Here is a 20,157-nt window from a genome sequence, read left to right as displayed (position 1 = left end):
CTACTATCTTTTGTAATTGCTTAATGCAGTACTCTTGGCCATGAATATTATAATTATTTTAGCAAGCTCTGAAATGAATTGCAAATTTCTAGTAATAAACCGTAACAGATGTACTCCACTGGGTACAGCACCAGTTGGTTTAAAATGTGGAACAAATGGTGGGGCAAGCCAAGGACGGAAGAATCCCCATATGTTTGCTCCTGTTGGAATTCTGCAACAGGAGTATGGCTCCAAGTGCAACAGTTGCAGAAATCCAAAAGGACTGCATAGTCCAGTATGTTCCAGAATTAAATCTGAAGTAAAATTGGCACACTATTAAGAACATACTAAATCACATACACAACATAAAAATTGCTTATATTCCCACTACTTAAATAATATACTGCCTAAATCTGGGATTGCTGACCTAGGTGACTATTTCAGCTAGAAGTCCCTGATGTTTAAAAATAACTCAGAAGTGAAGTTAACTGCTTGAATGGAAAAGTAATGCAAATGCTTTTGAGTCTTTTTAACTGTCAGAAAGGAAAATTAGTGAGGGTATTTTCTTCCTATTCATTTCAGTTCCCTAGTTGGCTTTCAGCAGCTTATGGCTAGTCAGACATTTAGTAAATTTAACAAATACATTCAGGTAAGTCAGCCAATAAGTGGAAAATTACTGAGAAGAAAGTCCTGGAGGGACTGTTGCAATAACAATATATGCACCTAGCTAAACAAAAATAAATTGCAAGTGCAAGAAAAGAAACCTGAGGCCCTGTTCTTTCAAATACACTGGCCATCAGAACAGGAGAGAAATCTAGAGGTAAGAAAAGGTAAGATTATCTGGGCATCTGTGATCTTGCCTGTCCCACTCCCACACTTATTCTGCTAAAAAAACTCTCTCTCTTGCCAGATGAGCTGTCATTTGATCTTTCCTAATGTTGTAAAAACAATATTCAAATTCCCAAATGGAGCTGGTGGATACATACTACATCCCTTTTTAGAGTACTGTGAAGACTGGACCTCACTTTAAGATGCTATTTGACTAGTCATTGAGTACCAATAAATTATATATTTACTTTTAGTGCAGGTGATTATACTTATAAAAATAAAAACAAAGTAGGCACAAATCCATTTTCATTAATAACTGCTAATCTGAGCATAAAGCTGCTGCATTTTCACAGGAATCTGTTTAGGTACTGTGTTGATGAAGAAAGAAACAGGGTTGTAAATACACAGAAATATGGCTCATATTGTGTGCATCCTCTTGGCAAAGCTGAACACTATGCATACTGGAGTTGAACTAGCAGCCTCGTACCACAATGACAGTTACTGGCACCACCAAAGTATTCTTCTATTATTTACACAGATGAGTTAGAATACTGCCTCTACAGATTCACTCAAAATCCAGTACAGTAAGGAATTTAATAATCATCCATGACAGTTTGCTCTTCCATACCTTTTACAATACTAAGATAACCTAAAAATACTAAAGAATAGTTTCTTTTTCTGATATATTCTAATATTTTCTAATATATTCATTTCTAGAATGGAAGATATTTGTTGTGAATAATGTAAACTAACTTAAGTTGCAAGTACCCTAAAGCACTATAAACTACTGATATCTAACATACATGTGGCACGTTTAAGTCATAGCTACTGTTTTTAAATTTTGAGAAGTTAACAATAAATGGTTTATGTTGATCTGCGCCAACACTGCTTCTAAGAAAGAATAAACTTGCCATAAGCTATTCATTAGATGTTTATTGCTCAGCTTCTACTTTAAAGGCTACGATTAACAAGTCCACATGAAAAAAATAGTTATCTAATCTTCACTATCATCTATTAATGAAAAGGCTATAGAAGCTTTTAAAACAGCATGTTATACTTCAGTGAGTAATTTTTCAAGTCTTTGATTTAATATTACTCCAAAATAAGTGATTTCAAGGCAGTCACTTGGGATAGAAACACATTCTATTGTTGGGAGTCTTATTTCTGGTGCAGCATTTCCAGATAATTCAAGACAGATTTCACATTGTCCTGCAGTAATCCAGTATTAATATAATTCTCTACACCAGACATTTATTTCATTAGAAAGTGTCATAGCCATCTTATTTCCATCTTATAAAGTCATCCTTTTAGTTGAAAATCTTAAGAAGCTATTGTAAGTAAATTTGATCTTTAATTAAAAGCATATTCAGAAAAAAATAGAAAGTTTTAGAAGCACTATGCTTGTTTGTAATGTTTCAATGCCAAGTAGGAAAAGATAGAAAGAGATCTGAACTCCAAAGATGATGATGTACTAGCATGACATCATGGAAAAAAAAAAGATTTGAGCAATGTTTTCCTGCTTTCTTACTGAACTTCCTAACTGAAGGATGTAAAGTAAAAAGTAGAAAATGGTGAGTGAGAGAACAGGAAGGCCCAGTTTCTATAGACATTTTCACAAGTAACAGGAAATGCACACTTTAGCTTGAACTCCTGAGCTCTGAGTTCTGCCATGAACAAACACAGTGCATACACAAAGGCAGACTTTCTTCTGTATAGTCTTAAGATAAATTCCTGGAAAATTTTTCTTCTTGCTTCTGCTTTCAAACTGGATTGCAGTCTTTTATAGAATGATGCCACTTCTACTACCAAGGCATACATTTTCTTATAGTATTATATTGCACTGAGACTAAATAGCCTTTGTTCCTGACAAGTTAACATATCAATAATAAGTGTGAAATACACAAGGCTCTTCCATCTTCCAAAACCCACATCTTAAGATTGAAGTCTGTTTCATGGGCCAAATTCAGACAACAGTGTTAAGAAAGTACAACTTACATCATCAATGGGACTGCAGTACCTTCAAGGCAGTCTTAGAGAAGTCCTACTCATCTAGCACAGTCTTTGTAAGATTTATGGAGTTTTAAAGCTTCTTTTTTTTTTTTTCCCCCCCCACAAACTCAGCTTTGAAGTATTCCACATCTTTTTCAAATTAACAACCCTAGCAAGACATCCCAGTCACCTGGACCTTAGCACTCGCTTAGAACAGAAAGCCTGGTTAAAAATTGAACACTGAAGGTTACTCTCTGTCTCTGGAAGAACTACAGCTGACACCAATGAGTTACATCAGGAGTATTTATTCCTAAGTGATCCTCATTTTTGCAACTGGTAAATCAAAAGGTAGAATAGGGACCAAAAAAGACCACTTCAGGCTCTGGCACAGGTCACAGCACTAAAACTGTATAGGCTTATTGATAAGACAATTATTTTCATGGCTTCTGTCCACTTCCTCCAGCACACAGGGAAGTTTCTTAATAACAGCCCCTGCTGAGGCTCACCATAGATCAGTGAGCATAAAGCCATAACAAAGTCACTGAAAATGCAACTGTTCATATACAAAATATGAGCATAAATCTGATCTCAAGCATTATTTGGTTCATTTTACCATAAAGTTCAGTTCAGCCGCTGCAATACACAGGTTGTATCTTATTTTACTCCAGTTGCTTTACTGAGCATCCTTAGCTAAACTGCTTTATATGAGGGATGATCCGGAAGTAATGCATCCTACTATGTTGGCCCACAATGGCAGAGGTGGATGTTGGTGGTACGGTTATAGAGGTTGAACCTTCTCACCAATATTCTATTACATTGTGGCTGTATGACAGATGGCAGCAGAGGGACAAATCTGAAAATTTGCATAAAGTGCTGTGCACTGTCTTATGGGGCAGAAATGGGGCGGATTCTTCTCAATTTCCTGAAAACTGGACAAGCCATCAACTCTGACCACCATATTGTGACAAGGACAAAGGCGAAAGCTCAAACTCCAAAGTCAGATGAGAGAAGACCACCTTTTTCTTGCAACATGATAATGCCAGGTCCCATACTGGTTTGAAGACTGTGGAACACACTGCTAATCTTGGCTGGACTGTCTGGACAACATCTTCTTAGATAACAGCTGTGAGTGAAACAGTGGGTCATGTCTGTGCTGGTGCAGGCTTTTACAACCACAGCTTGCGGGCTCTTGTTTATCACTGGTGAAAGTGAATAGCTAATGGTAGTGACTGTGTTGAAAAATAGTGTTTTATCACTGAGAATTTGCTCTATCAAATAGCTATATGTATCTGTTGTAGTTTTCATTAAAATAAATAGGAGGCATTACATTCAGAGCAGCCTATATGTATATATATATCAATTAAAATTCAGCATTGGGCTAGGCATTCTAGGGAATGCATGTGGAGAGCAATTTAACCCACCCCATTCCATTAATCTACCCAATTTCCTTAAAAAGAGTTGTAATCTTCCTCACAGCAAGTAACATTAAATGTATTGCAAGGTACATATGTTCACCAAGTGAGCATAATGAGAACATATTTATTTTTTCTAAGAGTAATGAGCATAGTAAACAATTAATTTCAGAGCTATGCAAGTGTTGAACTACTGACAGAAGCAAGTAACTAGAGTCTTTCTCCTGTTGTTTTCTAGTACATGAAGCTAATTTTATTAAGTGCTCGTCAGTGAAAGACCAAATAACCTGAAGTAGAAGTATTTGTTTTCATGAGATTGAATGACCCAGAATAATGAGTGTTTAAGAATTCTGTCAGCTAACAAAAAGATGACTCTATCTACTAATACCTCATTTTCCATTGCTTAGTTTACTTTATCTTTCACATCTGCTAGGCCTTCAGGAAAGCTGCATGAAGCACTAACAGATGCAGCACTTCAGCCATCATGCAAAGTCCCTAATGGCTACAAGTACAAATTCCACCACCAGATGAGCAAGGAAACATCCTAGTTCAAAAACAATTCAAAATATTAAAAGATAATCAAGATTAAAAAAAATAAATAGTCATGATATGTTTTCTAGAAGCCAATTCTACATCATTTTTTGTTATCTGAGGACATGGGGAAAGTTGGGAGTTTCTCTATCCTGCTATTATATAGTATCATAGAATGGTTTGAGTTGGAAGGGACCTTTAAGATTAAGAGTAATACAATAGAGTGCCTCAAACAAATATTTGTGTCAAATTTGTATTTTTTTTCAATGGAAGTCTTGAACCAATGAGAAAAACGTTATAATCTACTTAATATACAGATAATATACAGCTTAGACATTTGGATGACTTTTTGAGATATTTCAAAAAAGAACAATGTGCTTTCACATTAGTCAGGCCTGATTTAATTGTGAGATGACGATGTCAAATAAAGTCAGACAAAATGGAAAACTACAACAAACAACATGGGAATATCATGGTCAACCTTCAGACATCCTTAAATCTAGAATCAAAAATTATCCCAGACAGCAAGGAGTTTGAGAGAAACCCCCCAGAATTTTTTTCTGTGCGTTACCGGATACATTTCTGTTAAGACAAATGGCTGCATGTATGGACAAAGGCACACACTGGCTGTGATCCCGTTTATATTATAATGTATCACAGTGGCAAGATACAATCCTCTCTATAAACCAGGATAAACTCCTCAGGTAAAATTTTCCATGGCCAATGATTTATATTACCATTCTATCTTCAAATAAGAGTCCTCAGCATCCAAAGAGTTAGAAGAGGGGTTCCCTTCCTGGATGGACAAACAGTTTCTGACCATGTTCCATGCCAGCAAAGCAGACACGCCGCAGGCAGATGAAGCGAGGCTGAGGAGGGGCCGGGGCTGGGGTCAGGCACTGAGCCCTGCAGCACACTGGGCAGGGCAGTCAGGCCATACCTGGGACAGCATCCCACTTTGAATCACAACACTTATTTCTTCTCTGAGCCTCATGAGTTCAGAGACTCAAAAAAGATCAAGAACTTGATGTCAGTGCATTACCTTATGGTAAGCATGTTCTAATTCCACACTGGTCACTGGCTTAACTTAGCCATTAGATGCCACATTTTCCTCTTTACATTTCCAAGTAGTTTTACATTTGCCCATATGACAGACTGCTTTTATATCAGAACAAACTCATTCCTGGCATCTTCCTTTCCTCACACAGCCTGTGGTCTGTAGTGAGAGTAGTTTTACTTTATAGCAATAACATCAGAGCGTGCAGTCGTCTTTGAGGTGCAGTCCTAGATCCAGTGTCAGTTATGTAGAAAGCAGCATTACCATTTTTACCACTAGATTTCACCCAAATGCACATTATGTAAATACTGTCTCTTAAATTGAGTAGTTCTATAAATCACCATCAAAAGTGAGTTCATCAGTGAAGACTTATTTTTGCATATACCTATGTTAACAAAATATTGAATACCTCCGGAACTTCGTTATACAAGTGAACTTCATGCTTCAGCAATTAACAAAGAAGAAATATACACAACCACATGCACAGTCTGCCTAATTTTGCAGATACGTTAGTTTTGACATTAAGAACTTGATTTCTCCACCTCAGCACTGTATTTATGCTAGGTACTACTGTAAAATATAAGAGGTTTATTAAAATGGGAAACATAAGCATTACTTGCTTCCCATAGATAACAAACTCTGTTCTCTATTAGCAGAGCTCTGGGTGGTAAATTACTCCTTTGGAAGCTCAGCATGTGCTTGCCTTGACATAACTCATCTCTGCAGAAGTGCCTTGACCCTCACAAAGAAAACTGAAGAGAATACTCACCCTCTGTGCTTGAAGTTAAGTATCCAGGTAGTATCCCAGCATTCAGTGAATTATTCATATATTCAACACATTAAAAGCTATGCAGATTGAAGTGGGCTCAATGTTATAGCACCGCAATCCAAAGTCCTCAGGACCTGAGGTCACTCCAGAGCACCCTGCTCTGTGATAAGGCCTCACTTTCACATCATAAACAATACACCATATCAGAAGCTATTTGTGTTACCACATCAAATTCAGAGAAGGCATAGCTGGGCACAGTCTTCAGAGGTTTAAAAGTTTTTAGTTTTTCAGGTTTAAGTTTTAGTGCAGTTATCCTTCTAAGCCTACATTTAACCTTTTAATACATTTTATCTCGTGAACTGTATAATCTTTAATCATCCAACTGATTGAATAAATGCAAAAAAAATAAAAATAAAAATAAAAAAAAAAAAGCACATCAACTCATCATCACAGCCAACTCTGGCTCCTTCACTGCTATTTTTTTCAAAGCAAGCACAGCCATAGTCCCCACAACCTGGTACCTTCTTCATCTTCCTGATAAAAAAATATCTTCCCTCTTTATATTTTTTCTGAAGCTTTAAGTTTACTTCAAAGGTCTAAAAAGTTTTTTTGCTTCCTCACTATATTTATCTATGTCTCAATCACTAGCACACTGAATTATGCAATTGCTGTTTTATTCAAGGACTACTAAATAACATTTATAACTGCTCACTCATACAGGGAGTCATTTTAAGTCCATAAGATCACCATACACATACATTTACATTCTACTTTCACTTTCCTGCAACTGACAAAACAACTGATAGAGAAGACAAGCTCGATTGCCTTTTTAAATAGCTTTAGTGCCAAAACCAAAAATAAGCCATTGTATCCCAACAATTGAACCCCTCAGATTAAACCTCCACTCAACTGCAATTACAGGTGTTTGTTTGCTTAACCAGAGAGACCAAACTCACATTGCAGACATGTCAGTTAATGAAAAGTGAATGCTCTGCTGACTTTTGATCATAGGAGAGAAATTAGCATTAAAGTTATTATTGCTTTAAATTTAATCATTGGCAAAAACAGCAGAACTAATTTCAGCTGAGAGAAGTAATGTTCTGAAAACTTTGTTAAAGGTGATTTTCAAAGTCCAATAAATGGACTTGAAATGCAAGGATGATGGTGACAATACACATGCGAAAGAACTACTACATTAACTGCTTAAAGCATGTGTGAAGGGCTTTTATACTTAGACCAGTGTGCCAAGCATATCTATGTTGACTTTCTAAATCTGTTGCAACACTAAGAAGCAGCAAATGAGAAAATTTCAGTGGCAACTGTTTAATGCAATGGTAAAATACCAAATTGATGCTTTCAGTTTCACTACTGTAGTTTCACTACTGATTTCGTAGTAATCTTGTGCATACAAAAGAGTATTTGGCCAAAAAGGAAACGCTAAGCCTGTAGAAGCAAAGTCAAAACATGAAGAGTTTGATAATTGTTTACAAGGAATAAGAGATTGATACCTGAGGCTACAAATGAAAGTATTTTTCAGACTTTCGATAACAACACAGTTTTCAAGGAATAAAAACTGGCATCCAATGCAAGTAAGGCAGGAGGACACTGTGGCCAAATTTTCCTTTTTTTATCTGTTTTCCTATGCAGAGCTACAGATTATTCCTACAGTCACCGTTAAGCAAAGAAATCCCATATGATATGACTCCATAAATAAATGAGGTGCCACACGCATTTCAGAAGGCAACAAAAATGTATTGATAATGGGGAAAAAGAAAACAATTCCTTGGAGTTCTTCACTTGTATTCAACAATTTTGATTTTTTTAAATCTGACACTAAACATGACTGAACATGTGGGAGAGAAGCAGTTGTGATACTCTTAAAAAGAACAGAATAACCCAATTAAGGTGCTTAATCTCAAAATATGACAGCAAACATTTGGGTTCTGATCTACCCTACTTTGTCTCATTCTTATGGGCAAAATTTTAAGCATTTTATGATGAGCATTTGATGTAGCATTTTTCAATCTTACTTAATAAGCCAAATTACATTTGTGCAATGAGACCTCTGAATGGGGAAGAATTATCACTTTTATAGTTTCTAAATTATAAATTTCTAAATTATAAAAACACAATCAGTTATCCTATAAATGTACAGTAATGATTCTAAAGCTTTGAATTTCCAGTTGCTAAAAGGCAGACTTTAAGCACTGGATCTTCAGAAAAAATAATTCCTCTCTTTTTAAGAAGACAAAACCCTCTCCCCTGGACTACCCTAGACTATAATATACCCCAAAGCTTCCTTCATTCATTTAGAATGGAAACATCTCAGAACCCTTGTCTCAGATCACCATCATTTTCTTCGTAGTTTGGTAAGAGGAACAGCACATACTGAAGAGTAACAGAAACAGCTGCAGCTTACGCAACAATACTTAGTAGACTAGGAATTATACAAATGAAAAGTACCCTGGTAACCATTAGATAAATGCTTTAGGTAATTTCCTGCTCTTCTTTATCTGACAGAACCTCCTCCCCAGTGCCAAGGTTTGAAAACAGGCACGCGACTGCTTCATTTGAGAGTGAATAATTCACAGTTCTGAAAACTTTCTTATCCTACCCTACCGACAGAGGAGTTGGCCCTTCAGTCAGTAGTATCAGTTACCTCTGCCACATCAAAATGCTAGCATTTACTCAGCCTGGAGATTTTCTAAGTGGATAGTATTTGTCTTTTTCTGCTCTGCTGTACTCGTTCCTGCATTTTAATCACCAGTGTTCTAGATCAACTTCTGCTGTGGTTATCTCATTGGATTTTTTTCCCTCCCAAAGCCTTTTGTTACTCTCACTTCCATCTGTTTAGAAGAGCTATGTACAAGCTTCATAAAACTGTTAGAATTTTGAATTTTTAATTGGAACCGAAGAAAAGGCATTATCAAACATGGTGTTAAAACAGAAGCAGAATTCATAGGTCTGGGAATAATCTCTAATCACCCACCTCAAAATGTTCCCATCAGCATGCACACACGTAAGTGCATGTTCAAACTCATACAAGAGGATGCTGCCCCTCAGAGTTAGAAAACTGCTGATATTGACAGGGATGGAGTTATTATACCCCTAAAACTGATGAATACATTTATCAAGGTTGAAATCAGATCCTGTATTCACATGCAGTTATATTCCCAAATACTACACCACATGCAATACACAGATTCTCACACTAATTACTGAAAACATTCCTTGAAAGTCAATACAGGGACCTAAAATGACATACCAAGAAAAATAAAATCAGCCAGTTTGAAATCTGTCAGCAGTAAATCAGTGGCAAATCTGGTACTCACTCCCATTCTTGCCCTGAGCAGTAAGTGATGGAGCGCTTCTTCAACGCTGATTTAGTTTACAATTAGGGTGTAGCCGTTGCATTTAGGAAAATTCTATCTCAAAAACCTCATTTCTAACCTTAACATGTGACATAATATGAAGACTGCTGACACAAATAATTGACTGCTTCATTATAAATAAGAATACTAAGAATTTTTAATGCCTCATAAATCCATATCAACTCTATGCTATTGATTTCAGAAAAGTTCATTTCATTTTCACAGCAATATTCCATGATCCGAGTACTTAAAAAAAAAAAAAATCACTTTTCTCAGTTTTAACTGTCATTGAAATATCCTTCATTTCAAAGATATCAAGAAATTATCACTATTCATTTTCAATACAAAGCCTCTTACATTTCAGCTGTCATTTTCAAAAAAATCATACTGAAAATAGTGTTTCTAAGCAGAGTTCAGTTGCAGCGTAATAAGTAATAATTTCATCAATTAGCAGTATTCAGCATCCACTGAGAGTTCTCTCACTATTATTTTATTCATAGAGTCCTTTGTGGAAGTAGCATACTAAAAAGATCCATTTATCCTTCAAGGTTTTTCATAAATGTGTCATACATCTTAGAAAACAATTGGTTATTATTCTCACTCAATCTAAATAACTATAATAACTTCCAGGTGTAAAACCTCTTTTTATACCTCCAATCTTCTTTAATCACATTATGGGTCTACATTTTTAATAGCCTATTCTAACACTTCTCCCTACTTTTACACATGCATTCTGGAGTTGTGCATAGATGCTAGACATGCCTGGATGGGAGGGGAGCTGTCTTATTGTTAAGAGCAGAATGGAAAGGGGTTTTGTACAATGCCCTTCAGAACCAAGGCAAAAACAGGCATTTTATAATGAGCTAGATGGTAGCACAGATGTTAATGATGCAAAGGCTGTAAAGGAAAATGCTGCAATTGTTAAATTCTGCGATAGCTCGCTTGCAGTCTTGCAGATAAGAGCCTATTTTATTTCTCCTTCCCCCTGGATCCCTCCATGCATCAGCCCATTTCTCCACACCCACAAAGACGCATCCTCGCTTCTGTCCTTTCACCTCAAGACTGAAGTTTCCCCTTCAAAGCACAGCACCATTCTGTAACGAATGCTGGAAATGTGGCTGAGCAACACAGTGACCTCTCAGGGCTGGAGGAGAGCACAGTACAGAGCCAGCAGCTGTAGCTGGAAGGAGCCGCCTAGAACCCAGCAGTGCTGCATTCACTCCAAGTCACTGAGATGTCCTAGTGGCTGAGCAAATCCTAACCAGGATAGCTCATTCCAACAGAATGTTCAATTTAAATAAAACCTGAGAGATACTTTAAGTCACAAGAGCATAAGAAAAGCATGCAGTAATATATTAATATACAAAGCATCACAACAATGCAACCATCTGAAAATGGCACAGTCCAAACTCCATAATAAATATAAAGCAAATTATTTTGCTCATTTGCCCAATACTTGAAAGAAGAGCATCGCTGGGAAGAAGAGATTAACAGTTATCAAAGCAGCTTTCAATTTTTACACCTCATTTCCACATTCCCAAAGCAGCATGCACAGGTACATCTGTTAAAAACCTACACACACCAGCACAGTGCGTGTAAATCAGACAGTCTGGCTGCCTGGATAGTTTTCCCTTTAATTACATATGTAATTGGTTTTGAACCCAAAATTAAAATGTCGGAATACATCATGATTGCTTTTAACTAATGACTACCATCCCATCTACATAGAAATATTTAGATACAACAGATATTTTTTTTAATTAGCTTGAAGTCACAGGCAAGCATGTCCGTCTTCCCCCATTTGTGCTGCCAATGTCAAGTCAGACTGGAAAGGCCAACCATTTCAATGAACTAAAGGAAACGTAATTTTAAGGTCAAGCCACTTGTAATACTTCAGGCAGCAAATGTCATACTGAAAATAAAATTGAACCTTGGCTTGAGCAGAGATGGTATTTTCAAGGACTTCATTGTGTTTATCGCTTTAAATTTACTAATAAAAAAGTCATCGCATGTTAATATTTATTGTGCTATTAAAGCATTCTGTAGACATGCATATAAATACTGGAAGCATTTTTTAAAACCCAAAATACTTTTATCCATAGGCTTCATCCATTTTTATATCATGATATCTCTGCTGGACCCAAAAACACTCAAAATTTGACATCTGCTTCAACAGGTATCTGTGACTAGAGCAAGAGACCAGGTACTTCATACAGCTAAGTATTACGACAGAGGGCAGAAGTGAAATTGCCCAACTCAGTCCACCTCCAAACAAGAGGTTTATTCTGTTTGTTCTGAAGTTACACACCAAAGGTCTGGTAGTATTTGTCCTGAGCAGCACTACCCAAGCACTGCCCATCTTATAGTTGTAGAGAAAGTCACTCCAACACCCTTACTGTGCAGGAGTCAGGGATGCCTAAGCCAGTTGAGACTTCTCATGCCTTTTCCTGAGGCTGATCACTGTTTAAACCACTTACTCTAAACTCAGAATCACCAAAGCTGGAAAAGACCTCCAAGATCATCCAGTCCAACCATCCACGTGCTACCAACATTTCACCAATAAACAGTGTTCCTCTGTACAACATTCAAACTTTTCTTGAACACCTCCAGGGACAGTGACTTCACTGTCTCTCCAGGCAGCCCATTACAGTGCCTGATATCACTTCCAGAGAATGTTTTTTCCTAATATTCAACCTGAACTTCTGGCACAACCTGAGGCCATTCCCTCTAGTCCTATCGCTTAGTTATGTGAGAGGTCAGCTCTCACAAATGCACTTATTAGTTTGATACAGACAAGAAACTCATTCAGATGATGTGGTCGTCTAGTGTTGTAAGGCAGCTGTGGAAAGTTAGAAAGTCATTTCTTCACATTGGAATTGCTTTACAAAGATTTGCATTCCATACTTGCAAGAATGATTGATCCCTTTGGGTTGAGGATGGTGACTCTACCACAGCTTAACTATGTAATAGCTTATTGTAAGGTTAACATTAAGAAAAGCTATGCGTATCTTGATCTAAGTAGTCCCCAGATGTACTCACTTTGTCACTTAAACCTTAATATGTTTTGTGATTTTTAGTAATGAAAGTGTTCTCTGATATTTAAAGCGATTTGTCAACTTGAATCTTATGTTCTTTGTCATTTGCAACAGCAAAAGAGATTTGGGCATTCCTCATAGTTGTAGCAATCTATGAAAAGAAAAACAAACACAATTTGAAGTTAAAACTTAAGACCCAGTCCGATTTGCCTCTAACTTCATAAACTACAACCAGACAATTTGAAGGCAAAGTGTTCTTATTTCCTTGCAAGAAGATAATCAGAAGATTTATTTCATTTCCACCACTCAATTCTTTAACTTCATCTTAAATTATGGCACCACATTTGAACTGCATACAGACCACCAAGATCTGCATAGACCTCTCATCATTTAGCAAGCTGACGCTCTCTGTGTTTAAGGATGCCAGAGATTTATGCTGTTCTGATCCACAAGAATTCTGCCCTTGACGCAAAAAAATGATAGCAAATGAAAATGAATTGATTTTGAATAACATGCCCGCACAAATGCCACTCTCCGAGTTTGATAAGACATCTGTAGCCAAAGGTTTCCTAACTCCAAATCATCCTTGCCCAAGTCTTACATAGAGGCACAAATCCTGCTCTTCACAAAGGCAACAGCACAGGGCAGGGAGCAGCGCATGTAACACTGCACTGATGAAATAAAAAAGGCATAGAAATCATATGCTAATAAGAGCCGGGAGGTTGCCAAGCAACCAGAGAGGCAGAGAAAGCTGGTTTGATGTGAGCCCTGTGCTGCCAAAGGGTGAGTGCAGCACAGCAGGCAGGGCACGCGCAGCCCCATTCTGCTGGCAGCGGTGATTCCAGCTCTTCTCAATGTTTTATGCAGAAGCGTGTCCCCAGGTCCGTGCCAGCTGTTTGTGTTTCCAGGGTCATTATACAGACATGGCCACAATGTATATGATAGGATAGACAACGAATTTTTAAAGACACGCTCTTCTGAAAAGCAGCAGCATGTGCTTTTGGCTAACACAGATTGCATAGCACATACATACTGGCTTGTAGGATGGAGACAACCTTGGGTGCAAGCAAACGAGCTCCAAAAGCTCCACAGACTGCCTGCATGACAGCCAGTCTCCTCCATGCTTCCCCCCAGCAGCCTGCACCCTGCAGCCAGGCACAAACTCAGCCCCACGGACCACATCTTGACATCAGAGTTCCACTTACTTAAGAGATGCGACAGCTCTGCATGGTTACAGAAACACCGACAGAAGAAACAATAACACTCATCCAGTCTACATTAAACCATCATGAAGTCCATTCATGTAATAAAAGAGAAAATGAATTTATTCCTTTTTGTTTTCAAAATTGTTCATGACAGCAAAAACTACCACAAGTCTCACCAAAGCAGGCATTTCTCATAAATACCAGCTACAAGAAAGGGTGAAAATAGCAGGGTTTTTTTTAATCCTATCTTACGGTTATCTTACAAAAAAGAAAATTTTTTAAAATGTAGAAAAAAATTGAAAGTTTACTTCATGAACAGCAGTAAAATTCTAAGGCTGAAGAACAACAAAAAACAAGAGTTTTTTTCTTTCAATATCATTGCTTCAGAGGGCCTGAGTGAATTTCAACACCAAAATTTTTGCAGACTACCTGCAGTGGAGGCATGAATTTACATGTCTTTGAACATCAGCAGGATTTGAACGTGCAGCATGAAAGGCCAGAAGTGCCACTTGCAGAAGCCTCCTTGCCACACACCAACCCAGGCTTTCACCTCAGGAGTACATCGTGGTGTTCAAGACATACCTGATCACCATGGTCTATAACAGCTTATGGGGCCATCATGCAGTCACTGCTGTTCCACTCAGCTGAGACTATTACAACAAAGCCACTCACACAATGGAAGCTTCAGAGAAACTCATCAAACAAAAAGGGAGTTTTGTTTCCTCACTGAATGACCCTCAGCAGATGCAGCTATCAATCAAGAACAGCCATCTGATCATCATAGCAAGCTACAAAGCATTTATCTAAAAAATAATTTTATGCTTTGAAACTTCATTATGGAACTTCAAACAAATGACAGGTATCTCCAAAACAGAGAGAGACTGTAGCAGTTGGCGCTTTTAAAATAAAAGCCTGGCCTCAATCAAAGAAAGCTTCAGCTATTTATTCACAACCTTTCCCTAGCAGTTCTCAGGACCATGCTGACGGGCAGGATTCCCCATCTTACTAGAGGTTTCCTGAATTTTATTCTTACATTTTTCTTTATTTTTCAACCCTTACCTAAGTTATGGTTTACAGGAGTTAGGGCTTAGCTCTCAGCTGTAGCTTCATTTCCTATGCTACACACAGTGTTTTCACACTTCTAGTCCATCTATCCTTGGAGAAGAATAGACATGTCAGGGGAAACTTGCTTAACTTGTTCTCACAGTGTGGAAGAAGGAACTAGAAGGAACAAGCTAAGTAAATATCCCAGCAAAAGAACCTTCACTGCTGTCAGGTCTGCTGCTTTAAGCAGTGCGGGGACTGCAGGTTACAAAATAAAGCTTACATCAGGCTGAAAGACACCTGGTAGGTAGCAGCACAGACCATGGGACCAGCAGGCCATTTCCCACCATTCTCAGCCCTGGGATCAGCTGCAGTCCCAGAGTTCAGGGGGTGCTGACTGCACAGGCCATAACCTCATGCAGCTCCATCAGCAGCCCTCAGAGAACAGTGTGCGCCTAGCAGCTGAGCAAGATCACAGCCTACCAGCCTGGACACAGAGCCTCCTGTGTCCTCCCTTAGATGAGCACCCTCAGGAAATTCTGCCTTTACCCTGCAGCTAATGAATCTTGCGAAGCTTTGGTTCACAATGGGCAACAATTTATTTATGACACCATCACAGAAATAGAAGTGCAGTACAGCAATAAGTAAGCAACCATCATCTAACATAAAGGCAAATAAAAGTATGCAAATGAATTTTACAACAACTTTTCAAACAGGTGTTATTTAAAAGCTATCTAGACTTCCTAAAGCCAAATGAAGAGAAAGCTAGAAAGCTATAGGGATGACATTTGTTATTTTACACATGCCATAAACATAACCTGGTAACTCTCAGATGACCAACAGACTGCTCTCAGAACATGACCTTAGCAAGAGATTACAACTCTCCAGCATTCCACCCCTCTACATGTCAGCAATAGATGATTCATTGCAATGCTGGATTTGTGGAACCCCAGCATACCCTCTCTCCACCCACTACAAGAATGATAATACTGTTCCACACTGAGGTATGTAGTAAGGTGGTTGCTAATTTGCTGTCAGTGCTTTAGGTTGATGAGGACAGTGTGACAGTATTTCTACTGTGGCAAGGAGGAGCCTTCACCAAGGAAGCTTGAGAGTTCTGCTCCAACTGACTATAGAGTGGTCAACAAAGACCCAGAAAGGTACCAGCACCCTAACACCACCAAATGAGAGGACAAGGAGGAGTGCAGCAACCAAGACCTGCCAGCCACACACACAGACTGCCCTGAAGAGCAGGCAGTCATCTGCTGGGCAGTGTTTGATGTTCCTATGCATCCTGCTTGAAAATGTCCAGAACTCATCTAAAAAAGCTCATTATTGTGGTGAATCTGGACTTTGACTGGAATGCAATCAGGAAAACATATGCAGTTGTGTTGGCTTGCTCAAATTCAATAAACTGAATTAAGATTCTAATCAGCATTTTGTAGTTTTAGCAGTTCATTAACTCCTGAGTACTGGATCTGACAGCTTTAAAAAAAATCCTCAAGTTTCTAAAAGAAATAATTGCAAACGGTTTGCACACATTGATATGAAAAAATATCTTAAAAAAGTAAGGTATGCTTTCCTAGAGTATGCCTGGAGGAGGTGTGCATGAGGCCCGTAAATAATGCCTGGATTATTTGCAAACACTGACAAGAAAGGAATTATTTGGGTTTCATGGGTCTTTTCCTTGTTGGTGGTGGTTTTTGCTTTTGAATTCCAGGGACAAAGTATATATATATTTTAGTTGTGAAGTTCCTAGACTTACAGAATTAGAAAGTAGATCTATAGAACAATATCTCTGATTTCATTATCTCCTTCAGTAAAACAGCGGCCAAAGGATTTCCAGGACAGGATGCAGCTGAAGCTACTGGCTAAGCCAACCAGGGAAAAGGAGATTCCTCAGGGACAACTTTCTGGATTTACTTATAACAATGTGAGAACTGGCTGTGATTTTAGCAACTTCTAGCACAGCTTCTTTGCTCCTCTTGAGCCAGTGATATCAGCCTTCTTATATGGCCTTAGGTATATAAACACAAAGTAGCATCAGCACTACAAAGGTCATATTTCATATGTTAATTACATGAATCGCTGAGGTAAGTATTCTTAGAACTCTAGTTATTGAGCAGAGAAGTGTGTCAACATAAGAAGAGGCAGCAAATCCTGAATGTTTTGATCACCTTCTGGTCTGCAGTATAACAGCTGAACAGGGCATTTTATGAAAATTGTTTCTCTACAATGATATCAGTTTTACTAACACACACTTTTCCAACTTCAAGGAAAAAATATACTACATTATTATAGAAAATATACTAATATACTAAACATACTTTTTTTTTTTTAAGCCCCAAAAAGTCACATGCAGGAAAATAAGTAAGAGTTGCAAGTGGACTATTAGTAATTATTGATATATTCATCTGGGAGACAAATCATGTAGTGACTAAATTTCGTCAGCCAGACGGGGAAAGGACAACACGTTTGGTTAGAAGTAGCCTGCCATCATTTTCATGGCAAATGAAATGAGCACTGAAAGAAAAGTAACCCAGGAAGAGCTGACTAAAGTTTGTAACTGTAACCTGAGAGCAAAGAAAACACTGGTCTTTCTCAATATCCACCTTCTAAACCACATTGTGCTGTATACCATTATAAATGTTATCCCACATCTCATTATTCTTTGAACGAGTTGTACTTGGCTAGAAATGCAATGTAACAATCCTCGAAATATTCTGAATTTTAAAAAAAAAGTAACCAGGAGAAGTATTCAAAAGCCTTTACTACTAAAATCAAATGGAAAACTGAACTCCAATACAAAGAAAAATCATAGATTAGCTGCTTTGAAAACACTGAGCTGATAGAGCAGCACCAACTTCATACCACAGTGACACCCTCCCATCCAAGAGGACTTCCAGAAGTTTGTTCTTCCTGTCCATTCCACAGCTCAGTTTGTCAGACCACTTGTATCAGTGTTGAGGATGTTAATAGAGGTCTGAGTAGTAGCTTAGTTAGGGGATGGACTGGGCATAAAAATTCAGGAAAACTGATAATAAAACTGGCATACCCGAGCCAGAGTGTGGCTGCTGCGCATTTTTACAAGTGCTGACTCCTTAGCAAGCAGTACACCCTAAACCTAATATTTTAGGATTCAAGATATGCCACTGTAAAAGTTGTGTCACACAAGAGAGGATGAGACTGCCGGCTAGAAGTGGTAATATTGCTGCTGTGTTTCTGCTGGACTCCCTCAAGCAGCTGAAGCCCACAGACAGGCAGGGTGCAGCAGGCAGGAGCAGAGGTAGCACCCACTGAGCCACTCGCCCTCTTCCCTATCTCGTGCCGGACCACGTCCAGGCCCCGTTCCAAAGCTGCAGGCTGACTCTCAGCAAACTCGCACACAACTTCAGAGCAAGGATGCCGCTGCGGTCCCGCTGTGCCACGCGCTCAGCCTGGCCCGCAGAAAGGCACCCGAGGGCAGAGACCCGCGGGCACTGCAGCGCCCCCCCCCCCCCCCCGCGCCGCTCAGCCACGCTGCGCCGCACCAGAGCACCTGACCTCCTCCCGGGGACGCGGGCCCGACCCTGGAGAACGCGGCTGCGGGAAGTGTCGGGCTGGGAGGAGGGGAGGCACCGCCCCCACACGCCCATCGGCTCGCAGCTGCCCCGTACATCGGGCCGAGCCTGGACGCCTCTCGCAAAACGGAGCGGCGCCGCCGCGCAGAACCAGAGCAGCCCCGACGGGGGCTGCGGAGCCAGGGGCTGCCCCGGGTCGGCACGACGAGCGGAGCCGCGGAAGCACGGAGCTCGCAACGGCGGCGAGACTCTGCCCCCCGCAGCCAAACTTCGCCGGGCGCTCCCGGCCGGGCGGAGCCCCCTCCCCGCCAGCCACAGCCGCCCTCCCCGGCAGGGCGAGTGGGTACCTCAATGTCCACCGGGTCCCGGCTCAGCACCCGAGCCATGCTGTCCGCACCGCCACCGCCTTCCCCCGGCTCCCCGCAGCTCCGGAGTGGAGCGGAACGCGGGAGGAGGCGGAGCCGGCAGCCCGGGCTGCAACGCCCCAGTGGGCGGGCGGCCTCCCCGCAGCGCCGCGCGCCTCACGGGGCGCCCTGAGGGCAGGGGCCGCGGCGGCCCCCGCGACCGGGTTCACCTCGAGGCCGCGGAGGGAGGAGCGGCCCGGCCCGCCCCCGCCGGAGCTGCGTGCACCGCCGTCAAGCACGCGGCAGCGCCCCGGGTTCAGCTGGCACGCGCGGCCCGTCCGCCTTTGCCCTCGTCTTGCCACCGGCGGGGCCCGTCGAGGGCCTGCTGCCTCACCTCCATGAGAGCGTCGCAGCCAACAGCGCTTGAGACGGCCGAAGAAGAGCCTTCCCCTCCTCAGCGAGAACTAAACCTTCCCTGCGCCCTCGGGAACAGCTCCGGCCCGCAGCAGCAGCAGCCGTGCCCAAGGGGTGCCCCAGGGTAGCCAGGTGCTGCACCTGTGCACTCTGAAACATTCTCTTCTCTCCAATAGATGGGTGGTTTGACACCTCGAAGACAATATTTACAGTACCACTGAAAAAAACATTCCCACTGTAACACTGTATGCAAAGGGGTTTGTCTTCCCTGCTACCTTACAACACCAGAAGTATTCAGCATTAAAAAAATGCTGAACAGCTGATCACATCTGTTTCCAGACAGTACATCCAGGCACCACACAGGCACCACACCTGTGATCTCAAAGCACTTCAGAGCTGGTTTTTCGGCTTCACAAGTACAGAGGACTTCAGTACATACTCAATCTTTGATTTTCCTATTTGTGTGCCAAGAAGTTTACCACATACATTCTCCTTGAGAATCTCAGATCCAGCTCTCAACATGTTTTACAGCACTCATATTATCCAGTTAACTTTCGACCCTACTTTTTGTTATTATAGCATTATCAATATTTTTAAAATTTAAACTCTTACTTGCTGA

At 40.3% G+C, this 20,157-nt stretch overlaps 1 protein-coding gene across 1 annotated transcript in view; it reads right to left on the bottom strand.

The window, feature by feature from the left end:
- Window positions 1-19,231, bottom strand: part of DPYD (dihydropyrimidine dehydrogenase) — a 317,433-nt gene extending 298,202 nt beyond the window's left edge. Inside the window, exon 1 of the mRNA XM_042818948.1 lies at window positions 19,128-19,231. Within this exon, the coding sequence (XP_042674882.1) occupies window positions 19,128-19,166 (39 nt within the window). The 5' untranslated portion in view covers window positions 19,167-19,231. The remainder of the gene's footprint in view (window positions 1-19,127) is intronic.
- Window positions 19,232-20,157: the final 926 nt, after the last annotated feature.

This window comes from Centrocercus urophasianus, unplaced genomic scaffold (genome assembly GCF_019232065.1).
Source record: "Centrocercus urophasianus isolate 14NV4802_14NV808 unplaced genomic scaffold, USGS_Curo_1.0 seq_18, whole genome shotgun sequence".
Classification (NCBI taxonomy): domain Eukaryota; kingdom Metazoa; phylum Chordata; class Aves; order Galliformes; family Phasianidae; genus Centrocercus; species Centrocercus urophasianus.
The sequence above is the reverse complement of the archived record's forward strand: the minus strand, read 5'-3'. Positions and strand labels throughout refer to the sequence as shown.